The sequence below is a fragment of the Dendrobates tinctorius genome, unplaced genomic scaffold, assembly GCF_039654945.1.
Source record: "Dendrobates tinctorius isolate UK_male_01 unplaced genomic scaffold, ASM3965494v1 ptg000086l, whole genome shotgun sequence".
NCBI lineage: Eukaryota > Metazoa > Chordata > Amphibia > Anura > Dendrobatidae > Dendrobates > Dendrobates tinctorius.
In genome coordinates this window covers 3,933,648-3,954,340 of record NW_027361754.1, presented here as the reverse complement: position 1 = coordinate 3,954,340, position 20,693 = coordinate 3,933,648, and the positions used below count along the sequence as shown (strand labels likewise).

The following is a 20,693-nucleotide window of genomic DNA, read 5'->3' as shown; positions in this document are numbered from 1 at the left end:
CCAATGGTCAGATAATCCACCGTCAAGAGCTCAAGGGGCGCTGAAGTCACAATAGTCTGTGTTGCGGCTCGCTGAGCGGGTGGTTTGGCTAACTCGCATAAGCGGCAGGTCCGGCAAATTTCGTCCACAACAGCCGGCAAGTGCGGGTGGTAAGCTTTCTGTTGCAACCATTGCAGAGTTTTTTTTTTTCTGAAGTGGGCCCCTTTTTCGTGAGCCTCCCGAGCTAATACGTGAAGTTGGGCTCCTGGCGTAACCACCTGCCAAACTGTCATTGAGGGTGTTTGTGATGTTATTTTACGATACAATAGTCCCTTTCGGATAACCAACCTCTCCCATTGTCGCAGCATAAGCAACAGGTCTTGAGTCAAATTTTGTCGTCGAGGGTCAGTGGGTAATTGCCCAGCGGCGACCCACACTCTGAGGAGGCCAACGTCTTCGTCTTCTTGTTGCTGTTGTATCCACTTATCCCGGGATTGTTCCAGTATGCCCTTTGGGGTCTCAGAGGAAGATATTTTTTTATTGTCAGTTGTGAGTACGGCAGCAGTGAGAGCGAACAGTATTTCCTCTCCTTCTAATTCTTCGCCTCGATTCTGTCCTGGAGTTGTATGTCGAATCCTGGAGAGGGCATCTGCATGGACATTCTCGGCCCCTCTTTTGTAGATAATCTTATAATTGTACTTCGCCATCCGGGCCACCCATCGCTGTTCCAGAGCCCCCAATTTGGCGTTTTCCAAATGAGCCAGCGGGTTGTTGTCAGTTCGCACCACCACCTCGGAGCCCGCTAGGTACTCTGCGAATCTCTCCGTCATGGCCCACACCACTGCGAGGAGCTCAAGTTTAAAGGAGCTATAATTGTCAGGGTTACGCTCGGAGTCATGGAGTGAGCGGCTTCCATATGCGATCACCCTCTCCCAGCCATCCTGAACCTGTGACAATACAGCCCCCAACCCGTGAAGAATCCAGTCAGTGTGCAAGATGAACGGTTGTGAGAAATCCGCCTAAGCCAACACTGGGGCATCCGAGAGCGCAGCCTTGAGGTCTCAGAAGGCCTCTTCCTGAGGTTGTTGCCACTGGATTTTTCGCCCATTGGCCCCAGCGGGAGCCCCCTTTAGCAGGTCGTGCAGGGCTCGAGCTCGACATGCAAAATTCTTCACGAAACGATGGTAATATCCGGCTAACCCCAGAAATGCCCGCAAATCTTTCACCGTCTCGGGGGTAGGCCATTCCTGGATAGCAGCAACCTTCTCCCGAGATGGCCTCACACCTTCTGCCGAAACGACATGACCCAGATACTCAATCTGAGAGCGAAATAGGTGGCACTTCTGAGGCTTCACCTTCAACCCGTACTTTTGCAACTGGCTGAGTACCTATCCCAACCGCTTCAGGTGGTCCTCGAAGGTGGCGGCATAGACGATGATGTCGTCCAGATAGATCAACGTGGCCTCGAAATTGAGATCTCCCAGACACTGCTCCATCAATCGCTGAAAGGTCCCGGGAGCGCTGGCCAGCCCAAACGGCAGCCGATTAAACTCAAACAGTCCCATGGGCAATATGAACGCCGTCTTGGCGCTATCTTCTTCTGACATGGGCACCTGCCAGTACCCACTGGCCAAGTCCAGGGTCGAGAAATATGTTGCCTTCCCCAAGGCGGACAGGGATTCTTCTATGCGGGGTAGTGGGTATGAGTCTTTAATAGTGCAAGCATTCAGTTTACGATAATCCACACAGAATCGTAGTGTACTATCTTTCTTCCGGACCAACACGATTCGGGCCGCCCAGGGGCTTTGACTTTCCCGTATTACCCCTTTTCGCAGCATTTGGCCAGCAAAGTTTTCACCTCCTGATAGAGTTGTGGCGGAATCTGTCGATATCGTTCCCGGATAGGGGCCACTCCTGCTGTGGGGATTTCATGAGTGATGCTGGTGGTACACCCAAAATCGTCCTCATGGCTAGCAAATACTTCATGGTACTGTCCAAGCAATGTTTTTATCTGCGAGAGTTGGGCTTCAGTTAATCCAGAAAGCTCGGCCCGCATCTGCTCCAAAATATTTCAGCCCTTCTCTTGTGCCTGTAAGGTTCGTATTGTTACTTCCCAAAGATCCTCGGGGTGTACTCGTAATTGAACCGCAGGAGCTGGCAGCACTTCTTCTAAAGGCTTTACTAGTTTGGCCAGTACAGTCCGTACTTTCAGAACAGTGTCTCGGTCTTCAAGGTTAACGCAGTGTACCAGGATGGTTCCTTTTTGCACCGTTGCCAGGGAACGGGCCACCAGTATGCCAGGAGGTAAGCGCTCTGAGGGACACGGCTCCACCTGCACCTCCACGCCCTCCAAAGGTATCGGGGCTCGAATTGGCAGGGCCACCACTGTCTGTCCAGGAGGTAGCACAAGCAGGGGAGCTGCTGACGCGATAACCTTGCCTAGAGCCTCACCCTCCTGACAGTCCTGATGCATCCGCGCACCCCGTATCAGCTGCTGGAATACCTGTCCCTGGGCTGTGCGAGAACCCCACTGCTTCAGAATCTTCTGTGTGGGATCATTTAATAGTAAGTTGCCGAACTCTCGTAAAATATTCATGCCTAGGGTGATGGGGTGCCGTTGATCAGCTTCTCCTTGAGTTAGCACCACCCCTCTGCGACCAAGGGATTTACCGCACAACGTCACCTGCACCCACACCACCCCGGCAACCGGGACCGGCAATTGATTGGCGGCTATTAGTCTAATCATGGGCCCCCACTGGGGTCTTGCTGCCTCCGGGAAGTTTTGTTGAAAGTACGTGACAGGCATGGTGGTCACTAGTGACCCCGTATCTACCAGACACCGGACGGCCCGGCCCTCCACTTCTGCCCAAACCACCGGACACTTTGCTACCAAATCTTCGGGACTTCCACCACCCCTAGTTGTGGTTTTCGGCTCCGAGCGGCGTCCCCCCAGCCCGGAGCCCTTTAGTTTAATGGCCGCCGGGGTGGGTATCTCCCACGCCGCGGACACTCTTGGGCGAAGTGCCCTGGTTCTCCACACTCAAAACACCGAGCCTGTGTAGGCTGACCACCCCGCGGGGAGCGGGATCCCTAGGAGTCAGGGTTAAAGCTAGGTCGTCTAGTCCCGGTCTCGGTTCTTCTCTTTACTTCAGCCAACTCGCCCTTAATATTTTTCAGCTCTTGCTTCATCTCCTCCACCCACTGAGGCTCGACTGCATTCGCGGAGGCCTCCACACCTCGGATTTTTCCCACGGGGACCGCCATCCCCTGCTCCTGCTCTCGAGCACGTGCCTGACTTCCCACCTCTGAAAAGTCTATTCGGGGATTCATTCTGATCTGCGCCCGCAGTGCCTGTTTGACTAATGGATCTCGCAAACCAGTCACCAATAGGTCACGTAGGGTAATGTCGACAGGTCCTACCCCTACCTCGTCCTTTCTTTCAATAGCCGTATGCAATTCTTGGAGGACATTCATATACTCTGTGATCGTCTCCCCCTCTACTTGCATCCGACTAAACAAACGGGTTCTTAACTCTCCCACATTAGTAGGGTCCCCATGGGTCTGCCCTACTATCTGTAACATTTTTTCAAAAGTGTTGCAGTGCCCCGGAGGTTTCAACATCACTGACCTCCGCACCTCCCCGTCCAGTGCCATGAGGGCCACCTCGGCTTCCAGATCAGGGGTCATTGGGTGCATCCAAAAGAGCCCCCGCATCTGCTCTGTCCAGCTCCATAACATAGTATTGGAGCCGGAAAATCTAGGCAGGTTGTTCAGCATGGCCCCCAATGAAATGCTGGAGCGGGGACCCTCATTATTTGTAGAGCCGACCGCTCCGCCTGGGTCGGGGGCACCACTGTCCGCGCTCGGAGACTGCATCCTGCCGACTACGCCAAGTGTAGGGTCGAGCAGGTCCTCAGGATGCAGTGACGAGACACGAGACAGGGTATGACTTGTAAATTAAACTTTTATAAATTGGAGTCACTAGGGCTATGCTGAACAGGCAAAAAGGGGTAACACAAATCTGTCCTCGCAGGGACTCAATAAAATAAACAATACTTTTCTCAGTAACTGGGAGTAACCCGGCTAGTCCAGGTGTCGAAGGCCGGAATATGGCCAAACTATGGTACCTATTGCTATAGTCCACTTATCCCTCCACGCGTCACTCGGGATCGCAGATGCGGCCGCTTAGAGTGCGTTGATGTGGCGGCCTTGACGCCACGATATTCCGGGAAGATTTAGGCTCGACAGGCCCTGAAGAAACGGTGCCGGTGGGGTGCAACAGGCCCTGAAGAAACGATGCCGGTGGGGCGCAACAGGCCCTGAAGAAACGATGCCGGTGGGGCGCAACAGGCCCTGAAGAAACGATGCCGGTGGGGCGCAACAGGCCCTGAAGAAATGGTGCCGGTGGGGCGCAACAGGCCCTGAAGAAACGGTGCCGGTGGGGTGCAACAGGCCCTGAAGAAGCGATGCTGGTGGGGCGCGGTAATGACGCAGTTCCCCCAAATGGCCGGTGGCTGCCCTCCGCTAAGGGTCCCTCCGTAACCGGGACATGCGCCTCTAACGTCGCCTATGGCGAAGTGGCGTCCCCTGAGGCCGGTGATGACGGGGTCGCCGCGGTGGGAGAATGCCGGGGGCAGTGTCCAGACCTCTGTGGCTGTTTTATCTGTAGTCACAGCTGCGACCTGAGGTAAAGGATCTCTCCCACAAAGGCGGGGAAAGGCGGGCGTGGCTCTCTGAGAAATTGGGCGGGAAGCGGCCTCTGGTAAAAGTCTCTCACGTCTCACTTGTCGGTGAGTGCGCAGTCTCCTCCTCACAGACTCCTGTCGGTGTCCCCTCCAGTCACCCGGCTTCCTGCCTCCTGTCCCACTCTCTCCCAACTGCCAACTGAGCGCGCCCCCTGCTCCTTTTACCCTCGCCCCGCCCCCGGTTTCCCTGACCACTCCGGTCATGTCTCCCCTTTACTGTTCTCCCAGTATTGTTCGCTCAGGAACCCTGATGGCGGTCCCCTGGGTACCGGCCCGGTCACTGTCTGGGAGTCCTCCTCCCCACAAGTCTCCCTCCACCTCCAGACTCCTCCGTCCTCCCTCCAACTTCCAGACTCCTCCGTACTCCGTCCTCCCTAAGGGTCCTCCACCTCCAGAGATGAAATAGTAACAAACGTTTCTTTGTAGCCTCTGTATTACAACAAATATAGTAGGCAGAAAAGTAAAATGTGTAAATCAGGTTTTGGTTTTATTGCAGATGACACTAATTCACTTCTAGTAAACCATTGTGCAAACTTCAGTGAATGGAATCACTATGGTCCAAAAGCATCACAGTTTGCTGTAGCAAAGATATAAATTACTAAATAGATGAAAAAAATGAATTAAATAATAAAATACGCCAACAACCCAGGGAGACGTCTCGGTCCAGAGGAACACGAGTGCAGGACTTCGCAGCCGTGTCTCTTGTCAGCAGCGCTGCCATCAGCACCCACCACATTCACTGATCTGAGCTTTGTCTTTAATCCCATTTTACAGTCATGTTGTTGAGAAAATGAAAAGAGAAAGAGGCGATGACAAGTTCTCCTAACACAAGAATCATGCTGACAAGTTAGCCTGAGGCTGAATTCACACTGTACCTTGGCACATCACTATGGAGCTGCACATTAGCATTTTACAGAGTCTGCAAGAAGCTCTTTCAAGTACCTGTAGACAGCACGCTTGTCAGATTCCAGCTGAGCCTGAGGGTCAATCGGTGCACCAGGGACAGGGTTTGCTACCGCAGAGGATGCTGGGAGGTGGACTGGCTGGGCCTTGGCAGTCTGTTGAGCCGTGGCCGTCATCTGCACAGACACAAAAGCCGAGATGTTAGTAATGAGAGGGTGACGGTAGATTCTGCGGCACACCGCTAGGTAATCATTGCAGAAAACGACCAGCGATAACCACTAATAAGGAGAATGCACCATGAAAACTTCTCCAACTTTCCATTATAATTTGCATTTACACTCCCCACCATTTTCGACATTTCTGCTTGTTGACAGTAAGAGGGGCTGTCCACTTTTCACCTATTTTTTGCTTAGTGATGTTTGCGGCTAACCTAGAACAAAAATTAAAAAAAACATCACAGAATAAAAGATCCAGTCTAATCAACACCAGGTCAGATTACCAATGCATTAGCAGGATGCAGCAGACCCCCATGATAAAGGCGGGGGGGCAGCACATGGGCAAAATACTGATGCAGACAGCCACTCACAAATCTACCGACTCACGGAGGGGGGGAGGGGCGGCAATGTAGTATTAAACATGCATCCCGATGGAGCTTGCATAGGACACCAGTCACACAGGTAGGTGTGGTGCACAGTGTCTGGCTTACAGCCTATTGATGATGCCCATACTATTAGATCAGGCGGGCTGTCCAGCACTATACAAGTGCACCTCACAAGGTATGAGAGCCATCAATAGACGGTAAGCCATCACTATGCAGCACACGTATCTGTTTCCATTTTTACTATGCCAAAATGTAAGCAAAAATGGGAATAACTCCTGAACACATGCATCTACCGAAATCCTACATTTCATCGACTACAGTTCTGACTACTCTTCTCTCGTGAAGATTTTTTTTTATAAAATGCAATTATCTTTACATTACAATTCACTAGAAGCGGTTTATTCACCTCTTAAAAGAGGACCTTTTACTAGATGATTTAATTTACTCTCAGTGCCTCATCCGATTGCCGCAGCTCCGCTGATCCTGGAGCGGATTTTCTTTTTCTTCTGTGCGCCTCGGTTCCAAAGTTATGACCCCGGACAACAAGGTTTCAAATTTTCCCTTCAACAAACTGGGCATGTTCCACAGAACTTCTGTGTGGGTGTTTGCTTTTTCTCCTGATGCTGGCCAATCAAAACACGGCCACACCCACAGAGAAGTTCTGTTATACACGCCCAGTGGGTTGAAGGGAAACTTTGCACCATTATTACCGGGGGCCATAACTTTGGAACGGAGGGGGACAGAAGAAAAAGAAAAACTGTATCAAAAATCTGTGGAGCAGTGGCAATTGGAGGAAGTACTCAGTTTAAATTAAAAAATCTAGTGAAATGTCCTTTAAAATCTTACAATAAATAAAAAATCATATTGATTGGAAACTTTGTAGCACCAGGAGGCTAAGGTGCTGTTATTTGCTCGCTGTATGCAGTCGCTATATAGCAGTATAACACATTGGTACTATTACTTCAGCAGTATTACGGAAGCATTTTTCACTTTTCATCGAAAACCATGGGGCACATCTTGCCCTATTGTTTTGCTGCAAAAACCTTGATTCATCCCTGAATGTGGCGGCCTGGTAGGCAATAGCAGATGTCTCCTGCCTTTAAATAGATGTACTCTCTCCATAAAGCAATCGACTGAATGCAAAGAATTTTTTTAGCCACTTGGGTATGCAGACAGGATGGTGCATACTTGCCCATAATATAAAATGGAAGGATTTTAGGTCACCTAGAACTCTCTGAGTATGGGAGAAGATAGAGTGATCGCATATACCCAAAGGACAGGTAATAGCAGAGAAATGCTCATTTGTAGAATACACCAGAGATAAGGTCACCGTGAGAAGTCCCGGAAATTCCCTCGAGATAAAGTATTTACGTCGGACTGGTAAACAGGCCACCCGATGCTTGCAGATTTATTTCCACGTTGGCTCTGTTCTATATTTTTGGCCATATGTGGGCGATTATTCCAATCTGAGCGCAATCTTCATAGTGTGATATGCAGCGCACCTCGGACCAGCGTGAAAGGCGTCCTTTCCTCACTTATCGGAACTCTAATTGAAAAGGACAGAGGCAGCGGAGATAAAAGGAGCAGCGACCCAACGCAATGAAAATGTAAATCTGGAAGCAGTCAGCTCCCAGCTTCAAAACAACCACCAGCTGAGACGTTGTTATTGCATCTTGCTCCGGGAAGGACGGCGATGCTTCAGATTTATAGAGCTGCTGGGGGCCCAATTCAGCGAGTGCCTCGCTCCATTGTTACGGCTGCAAGCAAAACAGTTTATCTCTAAATAGATTTCTCCTTCCTGAAATAAATCTGTATTTCATATCAGCTGGATCAGAAATATAAGGAAAAAAGGGCAAGATTTAAGAATGACCTCTTGTGTAATCCATCCAGCTAGGGAAAGTCAAACCACACGAATGGAATTAACCAGCATACATCGGCTTACGAGAGATGCAATGCGGTTGTTACAAATTGTGCATAAATTAGGGCGCGCTACAAGGAAACATCCTAAAATTAGGGCACGTAAGTTACAAGAAAATATTATAACTCAAAATGCTGCAAAAACTCCATGATGTTGTATAAAGATGGTGGATACAGCGGTAGAATATTGAATTGATGCGTCTTTCACAAGATGGGGTCAGGACACCAAAGTCCCCGAGTGCACTTTTAGTGAGCTACATGAAATATTGGCACTCAGCTCCCTATTCTAGGAGATGCAGGTGGTCTCAGCGGTGAGATTGGGGATACGTAGAATTTCTGGGAAAATGTCTTTTAGAGAAAATGTATCATGGTTCATCAGAATTCTAGCATACAGCTGCTTGAAATGTCGCAAGATTTTTACACAACTTTAATTTGTTGCCACTTAGTCCAGGTTGGTTCCGCTAACTTTTTGGAAAGTGGGCAGAGCTTAGTCAGGAGGGGTCATGGCAGAGCATGGCCGACAAATATCAACATAACTTGCAACCACAGATGTGGAAATCATGACAAGTGTACGCCAGTCACTGACTGTACGGACATTTCTTGCTGGAGAGCAAAACAGATGAAAAATGCACCCAATTCATTAAGATTTTCTTTAAAGGGTTGTCTCCTCTTCTTTCTTCAGGAGTGCTGCTTCCCGGCTTACATCTTGCCAGTGGCAGTACGTTCCTGTAGACTTGCAGTTTGGACCAGTGGCATGGTCGTACTTCTTGTCCGAACTGAGTTGGTATCTGCAGCATGCGAGAAGACTGAGGTTGGTTGGATCCAGTGGCGGTTACAGACCCTAAGGGTATGTTCACACTGGGCGGTTTTGCTGCTTTTTTTCTGCAGCAAAACCAGATGCAATTTAGGTGTGTTTTTTGGTGCGTTTTTTGCCTCTCTTTGTCCATGCTAATGTCCATGACTTTTCTGCCGAGAAAACACTGCAAAAATAATGATACCTGCGTTTTTGCAGCGTTTTTTTAACACCCATTCAAGCCAATGGGTGAAAAACGCTGCAAAAACTCTGAAAGAAGTGACATGCTCTATGTCCAAAACAGCAGCAAAGCACAAAATCCTGATGACAGAAAAAAACAATGTGTGTGCATGAGATTTCTGAAATCTCATAGGCTTTGCTGGTACTGTAAAAAGCAGCTGATAATTAACATTAAAAAACGCAGTAGAAATGCCCAGTGTGAACATACTCTTATGCAGAGAGCCTTGTTTAAGTAACCAGCCACTTTAAGATCGCACAGGTGGACGGTAACCTTGGCAACAAGCAGTAAACTATAGAATCAATAATTCCTCTCTTCTTGAGAAAAGAAGGATTTTTCTTGTAAGGCTACTTTCACACATCAGGTTTTCGGCGTCAGGCGCGATCCGGCGTCGTGCCGGAATGCCGGATCCGGCGAATGTTTTGTAAAACCTGAAGTGCTGGATCCGGTTTTCTGCCGGATCCGTCTTGTTCTTGACAGACAAAACCGGATCCGTCTCATCCGGTTCATCCGTTTTTCTATCCGTTTTTCTATCCGTTTTTCGACGGATTACGCCGGATCCGGTTTTTAAAATTGACCCTTGTGGCCTTCCGAACGGGATTGGCTACTGGAAAACTAGATATAGCATGTTCCTACAGCCCTTCTTTGACAGGTTGTAGAGAAGAAAGTGCAGGTTGGAGAGAAGAGCAAGTTACTGGCGAAGATGGATGTTGTCATTGGAAATATTACCACTAGAAGTTCTGTGACGGTTTCAGGGACAATTTTCCACTATACTTTATGTCACCTCAAGGCAGAGTACACTGGGATGACAGAGTGTGAAAGATTTGTGCCCTAACCAAACTTGTGTACCTTCTGGACCAACAGTATATACCTTTGCCAACCAAAGTTGGCTATCTTGTCATGGTCTTACTATTTTTACATTTAGGCCACAGGTGTGTACCTGGTTGTGTTTTATGCAAAGTATTTCACCTTTTAACAAAAGTTGTGTACATTGGTAGGAAATCACCAACAATAAACACAACTTTTTAGGTGAAATACTTTGCTTCAAACACAACCAGGAACACAACTGTGGCAAAAAGCTAAAATTTACCCACAGTTATACCTGGTTTTGAATACCTTTTTACCTTTGAAATACCCTGTATTTAACCTTTTTTTAAAACATAGTTCGCCGCAGAAAGAAATGACAGACAACCATTGTGAAACGATAATTTAACTTTTATTTAAATTTTTTTTTTTTTTTGTAAAATGTTTTTAAAGTGCAAAAAACTTTTTTAATAAAGGTTTTAAACCCAATGGGCATTTTTATTACAAAAAACACACATTACAAATCTGTGTACTGTGGGGTGGAAATACTGCTGGAGGGGCTGCGGGACACTTCGACACTGGGTGTGTGGAGAGAGGACTGGGATCGTGGTGGGGAAGGAACAGTTAGAGGTGAAGGTGTGGAAAAAGCTACAGAATGGGTGGACATGTGGGAGGCAGAAGAGGTGGTGGGCGGTGGAGTGGAGGGTTGGGCAGGGACTGTAGGAGCAGATGATGTTGATGGAAAGTTGTATGGGGAAGGAGTTTGGTACGGGGCAGGTTGCTGGAAGTAGGGAGATGTCTGGTACTGGGGAGGTTGCTGGTACTGGTGAGGTTGCTGGTATGTAATAGGAGGGGGAGGATGGAAAGTGGCTGGAGGGGGTGCAGATGTAATAGGAGGGGGAGGATGGAAAGTGGCTGGAGGGGGTGCAGGTGGAGGAACTACAGTGGTGGGAGGTGGAGGTTGGGAGGTAACCTGCTGTAGAGCACCGTGGCACGAATGCATTACATGCATCTGCTGGGTAGGAGATAGTGTTGCCATGCGCTCCACAACAGACCTGAAAAAGGTGTGGTTTGGCGAAGATCTTGCTTCTGAATGCATGGTTTGCAGAAGTGTCTTCACCTCCAGAATGCTGGAGTTGATCTGCTGAAAGCCTGCGGAGATTTGCTCTGACAAGACTTTGAGACAGTTCTGGAAAGATGCATTCAGATGCAAGAACTCTTGCGCATAACTCTTTTCCTGACCCCTCTGCCGCTGCCGCCCAGTACCCGCAGGTGTACTAGAGGTGGCAGGGGCAGAAGGGTGGGGTAAAGGGAAAGCGATCTCCTCACCAGCAGCTTCATGTAATGTAGGCGGCCACGATGCTCCTGTGCTGGTGGATGGGACAGATGGGTCGAATGTGTGGGAAGGCTGGGAAGGTGCAGATGTACCGGGGCGGTCGAAGTGTCCCTCGGTGCCGGTCTCCTCAGGGATCGCCTCAGAAGGGTCCAATCGTGCAGGCTCCCGAGTGCTGCTCACCGTGCTGTGGAATAAAGAGAAAAAAAAACAATTAAAATACTGACATGGTATGGCCCTGGCTGAAAAAAAAAAGTTACATCTAACATTTTTTTCACATGTGGTGTGTAATATTTACCTTCTGGTGAGCATTGTTTCCCGGAGGAACGACAGGGCTTGTGCGTACTTGTACTTGCTCCTGCATCCTCCAGATCCACTCGGGGCCCGCATCTCTTTATTGAACTCCTTCTTGAAACGATCCCTCACAGACCGCCACCGATTCACAATTCTGTTCCCTGAAACGAGAAAGGACAAAGTGGTTAGTATACAACATCAGTGTTTCACAAACTCCAGTCCTCATGGTCCCCAGGGGTCATGTTTTCAGGATTTCCATAGTAAATAGAAATCGTGAACACATGATCCGTGGGGACCACGAGGACTGGAGTTCGGGAAACACTGGTTTACATCAAGCAACCGGTACTGTATATACTTACGCTCTTTAATCTGGGCCCGAGCTTCGAGGTCCTCCCAGCGGCCCACAAGGAGAGAACAGATTTCCTCCCAGAGTCGTCGGGTAACGATCAGGTCAGCGTGGCGGCGGTCAGCCATATTCCAGAGCGGCTCCCTTTCTCTGACGAGATCGATGAGGCGGTCCACATCAATCCCTCCATCCTCACCGTCAGAGTCGGGAGCACGCTGTGAAGGCTGTTAAAGAAAAAGACAAAAATAACATAATTAGCCTCCACAAAAGAAATGAAATAAAAAGTGCAAAAAAACAAAGCAAAAATATTTATACTTACACGCTGGTGACCGCCGCGTTGCTGTCGCCGACGACCCTGGGAGGCACTGCGAGGACCTCTTGGCCGAGCACCAGATTGGGAAGACTAGAGAAGAAAACAAAAAATGTTATGTCTTTGGATGTAGGCATGTGTGTTGTGTGTAGTGTGATGTTGTGTTTCTGCGTTTGATGCAAAAAACTTACCAATTGTGAGCCCACTCCAGGTGTCTGTCCACCCCTTCCTTCTTCTTCTGGGAGCTCCTCTTCATCTTGTGATTCCTGTTTTGAAATAAAAGTCAATGAATAGACATATATTACAGAGATGATGGATTTTGGAAATAAAAACTTACCGTCAAACGCTGACGATGCGAGGGAGGGCTCCCAGAAGAAGATGTGCTGTCCTGTTGATGGCCAGACTCCATGGCTGTGGGTATTGCTGCTGCTGTTGCTGCTGCCAGTGATGCCATTTCTGCTGCTGCTGCTGCTGCATCTCTTTGGCGGCTGTTGAATAAAGAGAAACAAAGGGCCAATGAATATCTTGATATTCCATGGCCCTAGTTTGGAGGAATGGGGGATTTGATAATTACCGTCTCTCATCTGCTGCTGGACTCCCCTCCTCAGCATGTTCCATTTGCTGCTCCATTTGGGGTGGTGCTGATGGTGCTGCTGCTGCAGATGTCTGCTGCCTTCTCCTGCTCCTGGTTCTTGGCTTGGGTGGCATGTTGGGTGTGGCTGAGGGTCCCATTGTCTTGCTTTTATATATCTCCTGTGGGCAGAGCTACTGAGCATGCTCAGACCGAAAAAACCGGATCCGGCCGATCCGGCGCATTGCGGCGCTCATAGGCTTTCATTGTGTGAAAAAGCCGGACGCGCCGGATCCGGCGTGTCCGGCTTTTTCGCCGGAGACAAAAAACGTTACAGTAGACGTTTTTTCCAGAAGCCGGATCGCGACACATTGCCGGATCCGGCGAAAACCGGATGAAACGCATGGCCATACGGCGCGATCCGGCGCAAATGCAAGTCAATGGGGGGGAAACCGGATCCGGCATTGCATTTCGCCGGATCCGGTTTCTGTCAAAAGCGCCGGATCGCGCCTGACGGTGAAAACCTGATGTGTGAAAGAGGCCTAAGGCTGGTTTCACATTTGCGTTTTTTAGCGCTGGAAAAAAACGCACATGTGCGCATGCGTTTTTTCCCCTATATTTAACATGGGTGCGCATACCTGCGCGCTTGTAAGCGCATGTATGCGATTTTCATGCGCTGCGTTTTTTTGGGGTGTGCGTTTGTATTTTCCAGACGCAGCATGTTGCATTTTTTGGCCCTGCAAAAAAGCGCATGCGCACATATGCGCACGTTTTGCGCTAAAAATGGCCATTATAGCCTATGGATGCGCATATGTGCGCACTGGCATGCTCATGTATGCGTTTTTTTGCATATGCGTTTTTTTTTTTAAACAAGGAATTTAGGGGTTTGGGTTAGAGTTAGGGTTAGTTAAGGGGGTTTAGGGTTAGGGTTAGGGTCAGGGTTGGGGTTTGGGTCAGGGTTAGGGTTAAGTATGGTTTGGTTAAGGGTTAGGGTCAGGGTTAGGGTCAGGATTAGGGTTAAGTATGGTTTTGTTAAGGGTTAGGGTCAGGGTTAGGGTTAGGGTCAGGGTTAGGGTCAGGGTTAGGGTTAAGTATGGTTTTGTTAAGGGTTAGGGTCAGGATTAGGGTTAAGTATGGTTTGGTTAAGGGTTAGGGTCAGGGTTAGGGTTAGGGTCAGGGTTAGGGTTAAGTATGGTTTTGTTAAGGGTTAGGGTCAGGATTAGGGTTAAGTATGGTTTTGTTAAGGGTTAGGGTCAGGGTTAGGGTTAGGGTCAGGGTTAGGGTCAGGATTAGGGTTAAGTATGGTTTGGTTAAGGGTTAGGGTCAGGGTTAGGGTTAAGTATGGTTTTGTTAAGGGTTAGGGTCAGGGTTAGGGTTAGGGTTAGGGTTAAGTATGGTTTTGTTAAGGATTAGGGTCAGGGTTAGGGTCAGGATTAGGGTTAAGTATGGTTTGGTTAAGGGTTAGGGTCAGGGTTAGGGTTAGGGTCAGGGTTAGGGTTAGGGTCAGGGTTAGGGTTAGTAAAGTCATGGTTTGGGTAGTGTGAGGGGCCACCTAAAAATGTTGGAAAAAAACGCAAACGCGGTAAAAACGCACTAAAAACGCATACAAACGCATAAAAACGCTGCGTTTTTTTCATGCATGCTCATAAAAATGCTTGAAAAAAACGCAGCAGTTGTATGCTTTTGTATGCGTTTTTTCAATGCGTTTTTTTGCGGGAAAAACGCGCTGCAAAAAAAAGCAAGTGTGAAACTAGCCTAAGAAGGATTTTTTTAATAAGTAATGATGATACAATCCATCTCTAGTGCGTGAAAATACCGTTGTCTGAATGAGCTGACGCAGGTGACGTTTATAATCATGAGGCCTATAGAAAGTACTCTCCTGGATCATACATCATAATCACAATCACATTGGTGCATTTATAAAAAGTAATATTATGGGTAGAGACCAACAATACAGCAGCCAGATGCAGGTGATATCAATACCCACGTGTGAGTGGATGAGTGCACAAGTTTGCTGATAATATCTCAGTGCTCATTCATATTTATACGATTCTTCACTCCTGTATGAGGCAGAGGCATATCTGGGGGGGAGCAGGCAGGGCATCTGAAAACACAGTATGAGGAGCAAGAGGGGAGATGTATAATGAAACAGTATGGGGGGAAGGGTATGGAAACAGTATAGTGAATGTGGGATGGGTGCAGATACAGTATGAGGAGCGAGGGAAGGAATGTATGAGGGGATGGGTGCAGACAGTATGGTGAGTAAGGGGGATAGGTATAGACACAATAGGGAGTGAATGGGGAGGAATGTGTGCAGACGGTATGGGGAGTTAGTGGGGGATGGGTGCAGATAGTATGGGGAGCGAGTAGGAAGGATGGGTTCATACAGTATGGGGAGCGAATGAGGGGATGGATGCAGACAGTATGGGTAGCGAAATAAAAAATGTATGTGGACACAGTATGGGGAGTGAGGGTGATGTATAAGGAGGCAGTATAACGAGTGAGTGGGGTAAATATATATGAGGAGACAATATGGTTAGCAGGGTAAATGTGAGAGGAGACCGTATGAGGGGGGGTGGAAATGTGCGAGGAGACTATTGAGGGGAACAGTGCAAGGAGACGGAAACAGTATGTGGGGAAAAAAGTGTGAGTGGACACAGAATAGAGAATGAGTAGTATGGGGAGGGTAGCATGGGGGAACAGCAGGGGCGGACCTACCGCCGTTGCAGCCCGTTCATTGAACGGGGGCCCCGGGGGAGAGGGGGTCACTCCAGCACCGCATGGCTAATTCATGGCTCCCAAGTTCCAACTGTCCCGATTCCCGCGGGACTGTCCCGTTTTTGACACCGCGTCCCGCGTGGGACGCTATTTTTCCTGCATTGCACTGAGCCGCTAGGCCACGGCCCTCCCATCCACCGACGCTATGCTCGCCATCCCAGATAGACGCAACGCAGCCTGCAATAATGTGGCTGAGCTGTGTGTGTTCTGTGCGCAGAGGACCTGTGAGAGGGGAGGAGTCAGGGGTCACATGATCAGGGGCCTCCGTGACTATGTGGCTCGGCTGTGTGAGTTCTGTGCACACAGGACCTGTGAGAGGGGAGGAGTCAGGGGTCACATGATCAGGGGCCATGTCTGCCTCTGTGTCTGTCTGCACTCTGCAGGACCCTGCTGTGCTGATTGCCATGGTGCTGGCTGGATGAGGTAAAGTTTCTGTGTGGGGTCAGGAGGGTTTTACAGTGTGGATGTAGCAGAGCCGTGTGTGTTTGAGGTGTACGGAGCGGAGCCGTGTGTGTACGAGGTGTACGAAGCAGAGCCGCGTGTGTATGAGGTGTACAGAGCAGAGGCATGTGTGTACGGAGCGGAATCGCGTGTGTACGAGGTGTACGGAGTGAAGCCGCATGTGTACAAGGTGTACAGAGAAGAGCCGCATGTGTACGAGGTGTACAGAGTGGAGCCGCGAGTACACGGGGCGTACGGAGCGGAGCGGCATGTGTACAAGGTGTACGGAGCGGAACCACGCGTGTACAAGGTGTATGGAGCAGAGCTGCGCGTGTAAAAGTTGTACGGAGCGGCGCTGCCCGTGTACAAGGTGTGCGGAGTGCGCGTGTACAAGGTGTACGGAGCGGAGTCGTGTGTGTATGGGGTATGCGGAGCCGTGTGTGTATGGAGTGGAGCCATATGTGTACTGGGTGTACGGAGTGGAGCCAAGTGTGTGCGAGACATACAAAGTGGGCTTTTCCCACAGACACAGGAGTACACAGCAGAGCCCCAAGGAGCACTTTAAAACTCGCACATGACGTTCCACCGGAAGTGATGTGCTGGAAGCTGACCGGAAAGTATTAAGTTACGTACCGGTAACGGTATTTTTTGGAAGCCCATGACAGCACCACGAGAGAGGGGATCCGCCCTATAGGAACAGGAAACCTACAGATACAAAAAGGGCGGCACCTCTCCCACGCATCAGTTGGATTACAGAGCTTGAGAGGCTACCATGGTTAGTACACAACATATGATATATATAACCTATCTACCCTATTTAACAGAATTATTTTATACCATCTCCCACATAAGGTGATTTTATGAACAATCTTCTAAGGAGTGCACCCCTATATGTGAACAAGGGAGGGAACTAAGGGTGCTGTCATGGGCTTCCGAAAAATACCGTTACCGGTACGTAACTTAATACTTTATTCGGACTCCCATGACAGCACCACGAGAGAATTACAGAGATGTAAACTAACTTAGGGAGGGACTACAGCCTGCAGCACCCTTAGCCCGAAGGTGAGGTCTGAGGAGGCACACATGTCTAACCGATAGTGGTTAAAAAAGGTGGAAGGAGATGACCAGGTGGCCGCCTTACATATTTGATCAATTGATACTCCAGATCTTTCCGCCCAGGATGATGCCATGGCCCGAGTGGAATGTGCCCTCAGGTTCTGTGGAGCCGGACCGCCACCTGCTGTGTAGGCAAGAGAGATAGCCTCCCTAATCCACCTTGCTAATGTGCGTTTTGATACTCTGTATCCTTTCCTGGAACCTTGGAAGGATAGGAATAATGCGTTCTCCTTCTTCCAAGGATCCGTGGCTGCTAAATATGTCAGTAAGCATCATCTAATATCTAACGCCTGGAGTTTCTGCTCTTTAGGGTTGGTTGGATTAGGGAGGAAGGAAGGCAGAACTATCTCCTGTGTCCTGTGGAATTGTGTTGCTACCTTGGGAAGGTATGCTGGATCCGGCCTTAGGATTACTTTATCCTGTAAGAACTCTGTGTAAGGAGGCAATCTGGAAAGTGCCTGTATATCGCTCACCCTACGCGCGGATGTTATTGCTATCAGGAATGCTGTCTTAAGAGATATAATCTTTAGTGAGGCGGAATCTAAAGGTTCAAACGGACTTTCTGTCATGGCTGTAAGGACTAGGTTTAAGTCCCACGGCACGCATCTGTCTTTGTGTATAGGTCTCGATCTGGCCGCTGCTCTGATGAACCTTGCTACCCAATAATCTTTTGCAATATCAGCTGCAAACAGGGCCCCTAAGGCTGAAACTTGTACTTTTAGCGTACTTGTGGAGAGACACAATTCGAAACCTTTCTGGAGAAATTCCAGAATATGTTTCGTGGGAATTCCATCTCTGATGTCAAAGTGAAAGGTGGACAGGAAGCGTTTCCAGGTCCTAGCATAGATATTAGTGGTGGTTAATTTTCTGCTTCTTAGGAGGGTGTCAATTAAGTTCTTGGAGAACCCTCTATTTTTTAATAGTGACCATTCAAATACCACGCCGTCAAATGAAGTCCCGCTACTTGTGGGTGGCTGACTGGCCCCTGGTAGAGGAGATCCGGAAGGTTCGGCAGTACCCAGGGATCGCCTACCGACATGGTCCTCAACCACGCGAACCAGGTCCTCCTGGGCCAAAAGGGGGCAATCAGTATGACTCTTGCCCGATCCTCTCTGATCTTCCTGACTACCAGAGGAAGAAGATTCAATGGTGGGAAGGCGTATGCCAGAGAAAAGTCCCATCTTATCAGTAGGGCATCCACCGCCAGGGGATTTTCCCTGGGGTTCAGAGAGCAGAACAATCTTTCTTTTCTGTTTTTTCTGGTGGCAAAGAGGTCTACCTCTGGCTGACCCCATCTGCGGACAATCTGGTGGTAAATATCTTTGTTCAAAGCCCATTCTCCTTGTCTTAGAGCCTTGCGGCTTAAAAAGTCTGCTCTTACGTTGTCCTTTCCGCTGATGTTGAGCGCGGTCAAAGATAGACAATTTCTCTCTGCTATCTGGAGGAGCCGTTCTGTTATCTGCATCAGAGCGCTGGAGCGGGTTCCACCTTGGTGGTTGACATATGCTACCGCTACCTGGTTGTCCGAGTGTATCCTCACATGATGGCCCTGCAGGTAGATAATGAGTTTCTTGACTGCCCGCTCTATCGCCAATAGCTCTCTCTGGTTGGATGAGATTTCAGAATCAGAATCCCACTGTCCCTGTACCACTATGTCCCCCATATGGGCTCCCCAACCGAAGGAACTTGCGTCTGTGGTTATAATACGGGTTATCTGTGTTATCCAGGGCACCCCTGACGCTAGGTTCTCGCTATCAAGCCACCATCTCAGTGATGTAACAGTTGAGGGGCTTAGACACATCCGACCTTGTAAGGAGCCTCCAAGGGCCCTGCTATTAATCAAGACGTCGTTTTGAAGGGGTCTGGTATGGAACTGTGCCCACCTTACTGCTGGGATGCATGAAGTTAGAGAACCTAACAGGGACATGGCCTGTCTGAGGGTCAAAGATGGATTATCCATTGCCCGAAGAACCTGCTCCTGTATCTTTTGTAATTTATCTAGTGGCAGCAGGCACCGCTGAGTGTCTGAATTTAGTATCAACCCTAAAAATTTCTGTATTTTTAAGGGCTGGAGTCGGGATTTCTCGTAGTTTAAAATCCATCCCAGGGTTTCTAACCTGGATCTAGCTTTTTCTATCTGGGATTTACAATGACCCACCGATTTTCCTACAATCAAGAAATCGTCTAAATATGGAATGATTAAGACGTCAATCTCCCGTAAGTGAGCCATAACTCCGGCCACTAACTTTGTAAAAACCCTGGGTGCTGCTGAGAGACCAAAGGGAAGGGCTCTATACTGAAAATGACGCACTGTGCCCTCTACTGAAACTGCCACCCTCAGGAACTGCTGGAAGTCTGTATGGATAGGTACATGATAGTACGCGTCTTTCAAATCTATGACTGCCATAAAACAACCTTTAAACAATATTTTTATTGTTGTATTAATGGACTCCATTTTGAATGTATGATTAATCAAAAACTCGTTAAGGGAACGAAGGTTTATAATCGTTCTAAATGTGTTATCAGGTTTCTGGATTAGAAACAGGGGAGAGTAAAACCCTCTTCCCCTTTCAGCCTCTGGAACCTCTACCAGGACATTTTTCTGGCATAGGCTTAAGACTTCCGCTTCTAAAGCCGCTTGTTCGAGATGAGAAGATCTTAAGGGGGTCAGTTTAAAGGTGTCCCGCGAGATCTGGGTAAATTCCAACCTAAGCCCGGTGGATATTACCTTACGCGCCCAGTCACTATTCGTAATCTGTGACCATGCCGGGAAGAAGGATCAGTTGGAGTCACAACTAAAACAGGGTACATCAAGACAGACAATTCTTGGGGCCCTACCGACCATCCAAGAGGGAGCAGCCTTCCTGGCAGATGCCTCAGCGGATGCAGTGAGAATGGCCGCCAGAGCAGCAGGTCTCTCTAATGCAGCTCGCAGAGCCCTGTGGCTAAAGTGCTGGCAGGGAGACATCCAGTCCAGAGCAAAGCTCTGTGCGATTCCATGTGAGGGCGCCCCACGGGAACTGCTAGTCATTCATTTGGTCTCTTTTGATCTCTCGACGAGCGTGTGAACATATAGCCCGTACCTCGTCTCCTTCTGTGTTCCCATCTGGGTCGATCTCTAACAGGCGAAGAGTTGCGCCTTCTCCCCTGGCCAAATCTCCTTCTACCAAATGGACGACGGTAGGACGCTGACGAAAGGTTTGGGAATCTTTTCTTGTCGTCCCCCGCCTTCTCAAGCAGCTCGTCTAAGACAGTTCCAAACAAATATTCGCCCTCACATGGAATCGCACAGAGCTGGGCTGTATATTTATTAACTGAAGGCTATGCTGGGCTGTATACCATATTTTATTTGGAGGCTGTGCTGGCCTGTATGTATAATTTGGAGGCTGCAACTGGCAAATAATAAATACAGCCCAGCAGCACCCTACAGATATTATATCCAGCCCTGCATAGCCTCAATATTAGATAACAACAAATAACAAATAACTTTGTTGCCCTATGAAGGGCGGGGGGGCCAGAAAAAT

At 48.9% G+C, this 20,693-nt stretch overlaps 1 protein-coding gene across 31 annotated transcripts in view; it reads right to left on the bottom strand.

Moving 5' to 3' along the window:
- Positions 1 to 20,693, bottom strand: part of PKNOX2 (PBX/knotted 1 homeobox 2) — a 485,162-nt gene that overhangs the window by 55,660 nt on the left and 408,809 nt on the right. For all 31 annotated transcript variants that reach the window (XM_073584917.1, XM_073584921.1, XM_073584907.1 and 28 more), the window contains one exon: positions 5,667 to 5,803. In XM_073584917.1, coding sequence (XP_073441018.1) covers positions 5,667 to 5,803 — 137 coding nt within the window. The remainder of the gene's footprint in view (positions 1 to 5,666; positions 5,804 to 20,693) is intronic.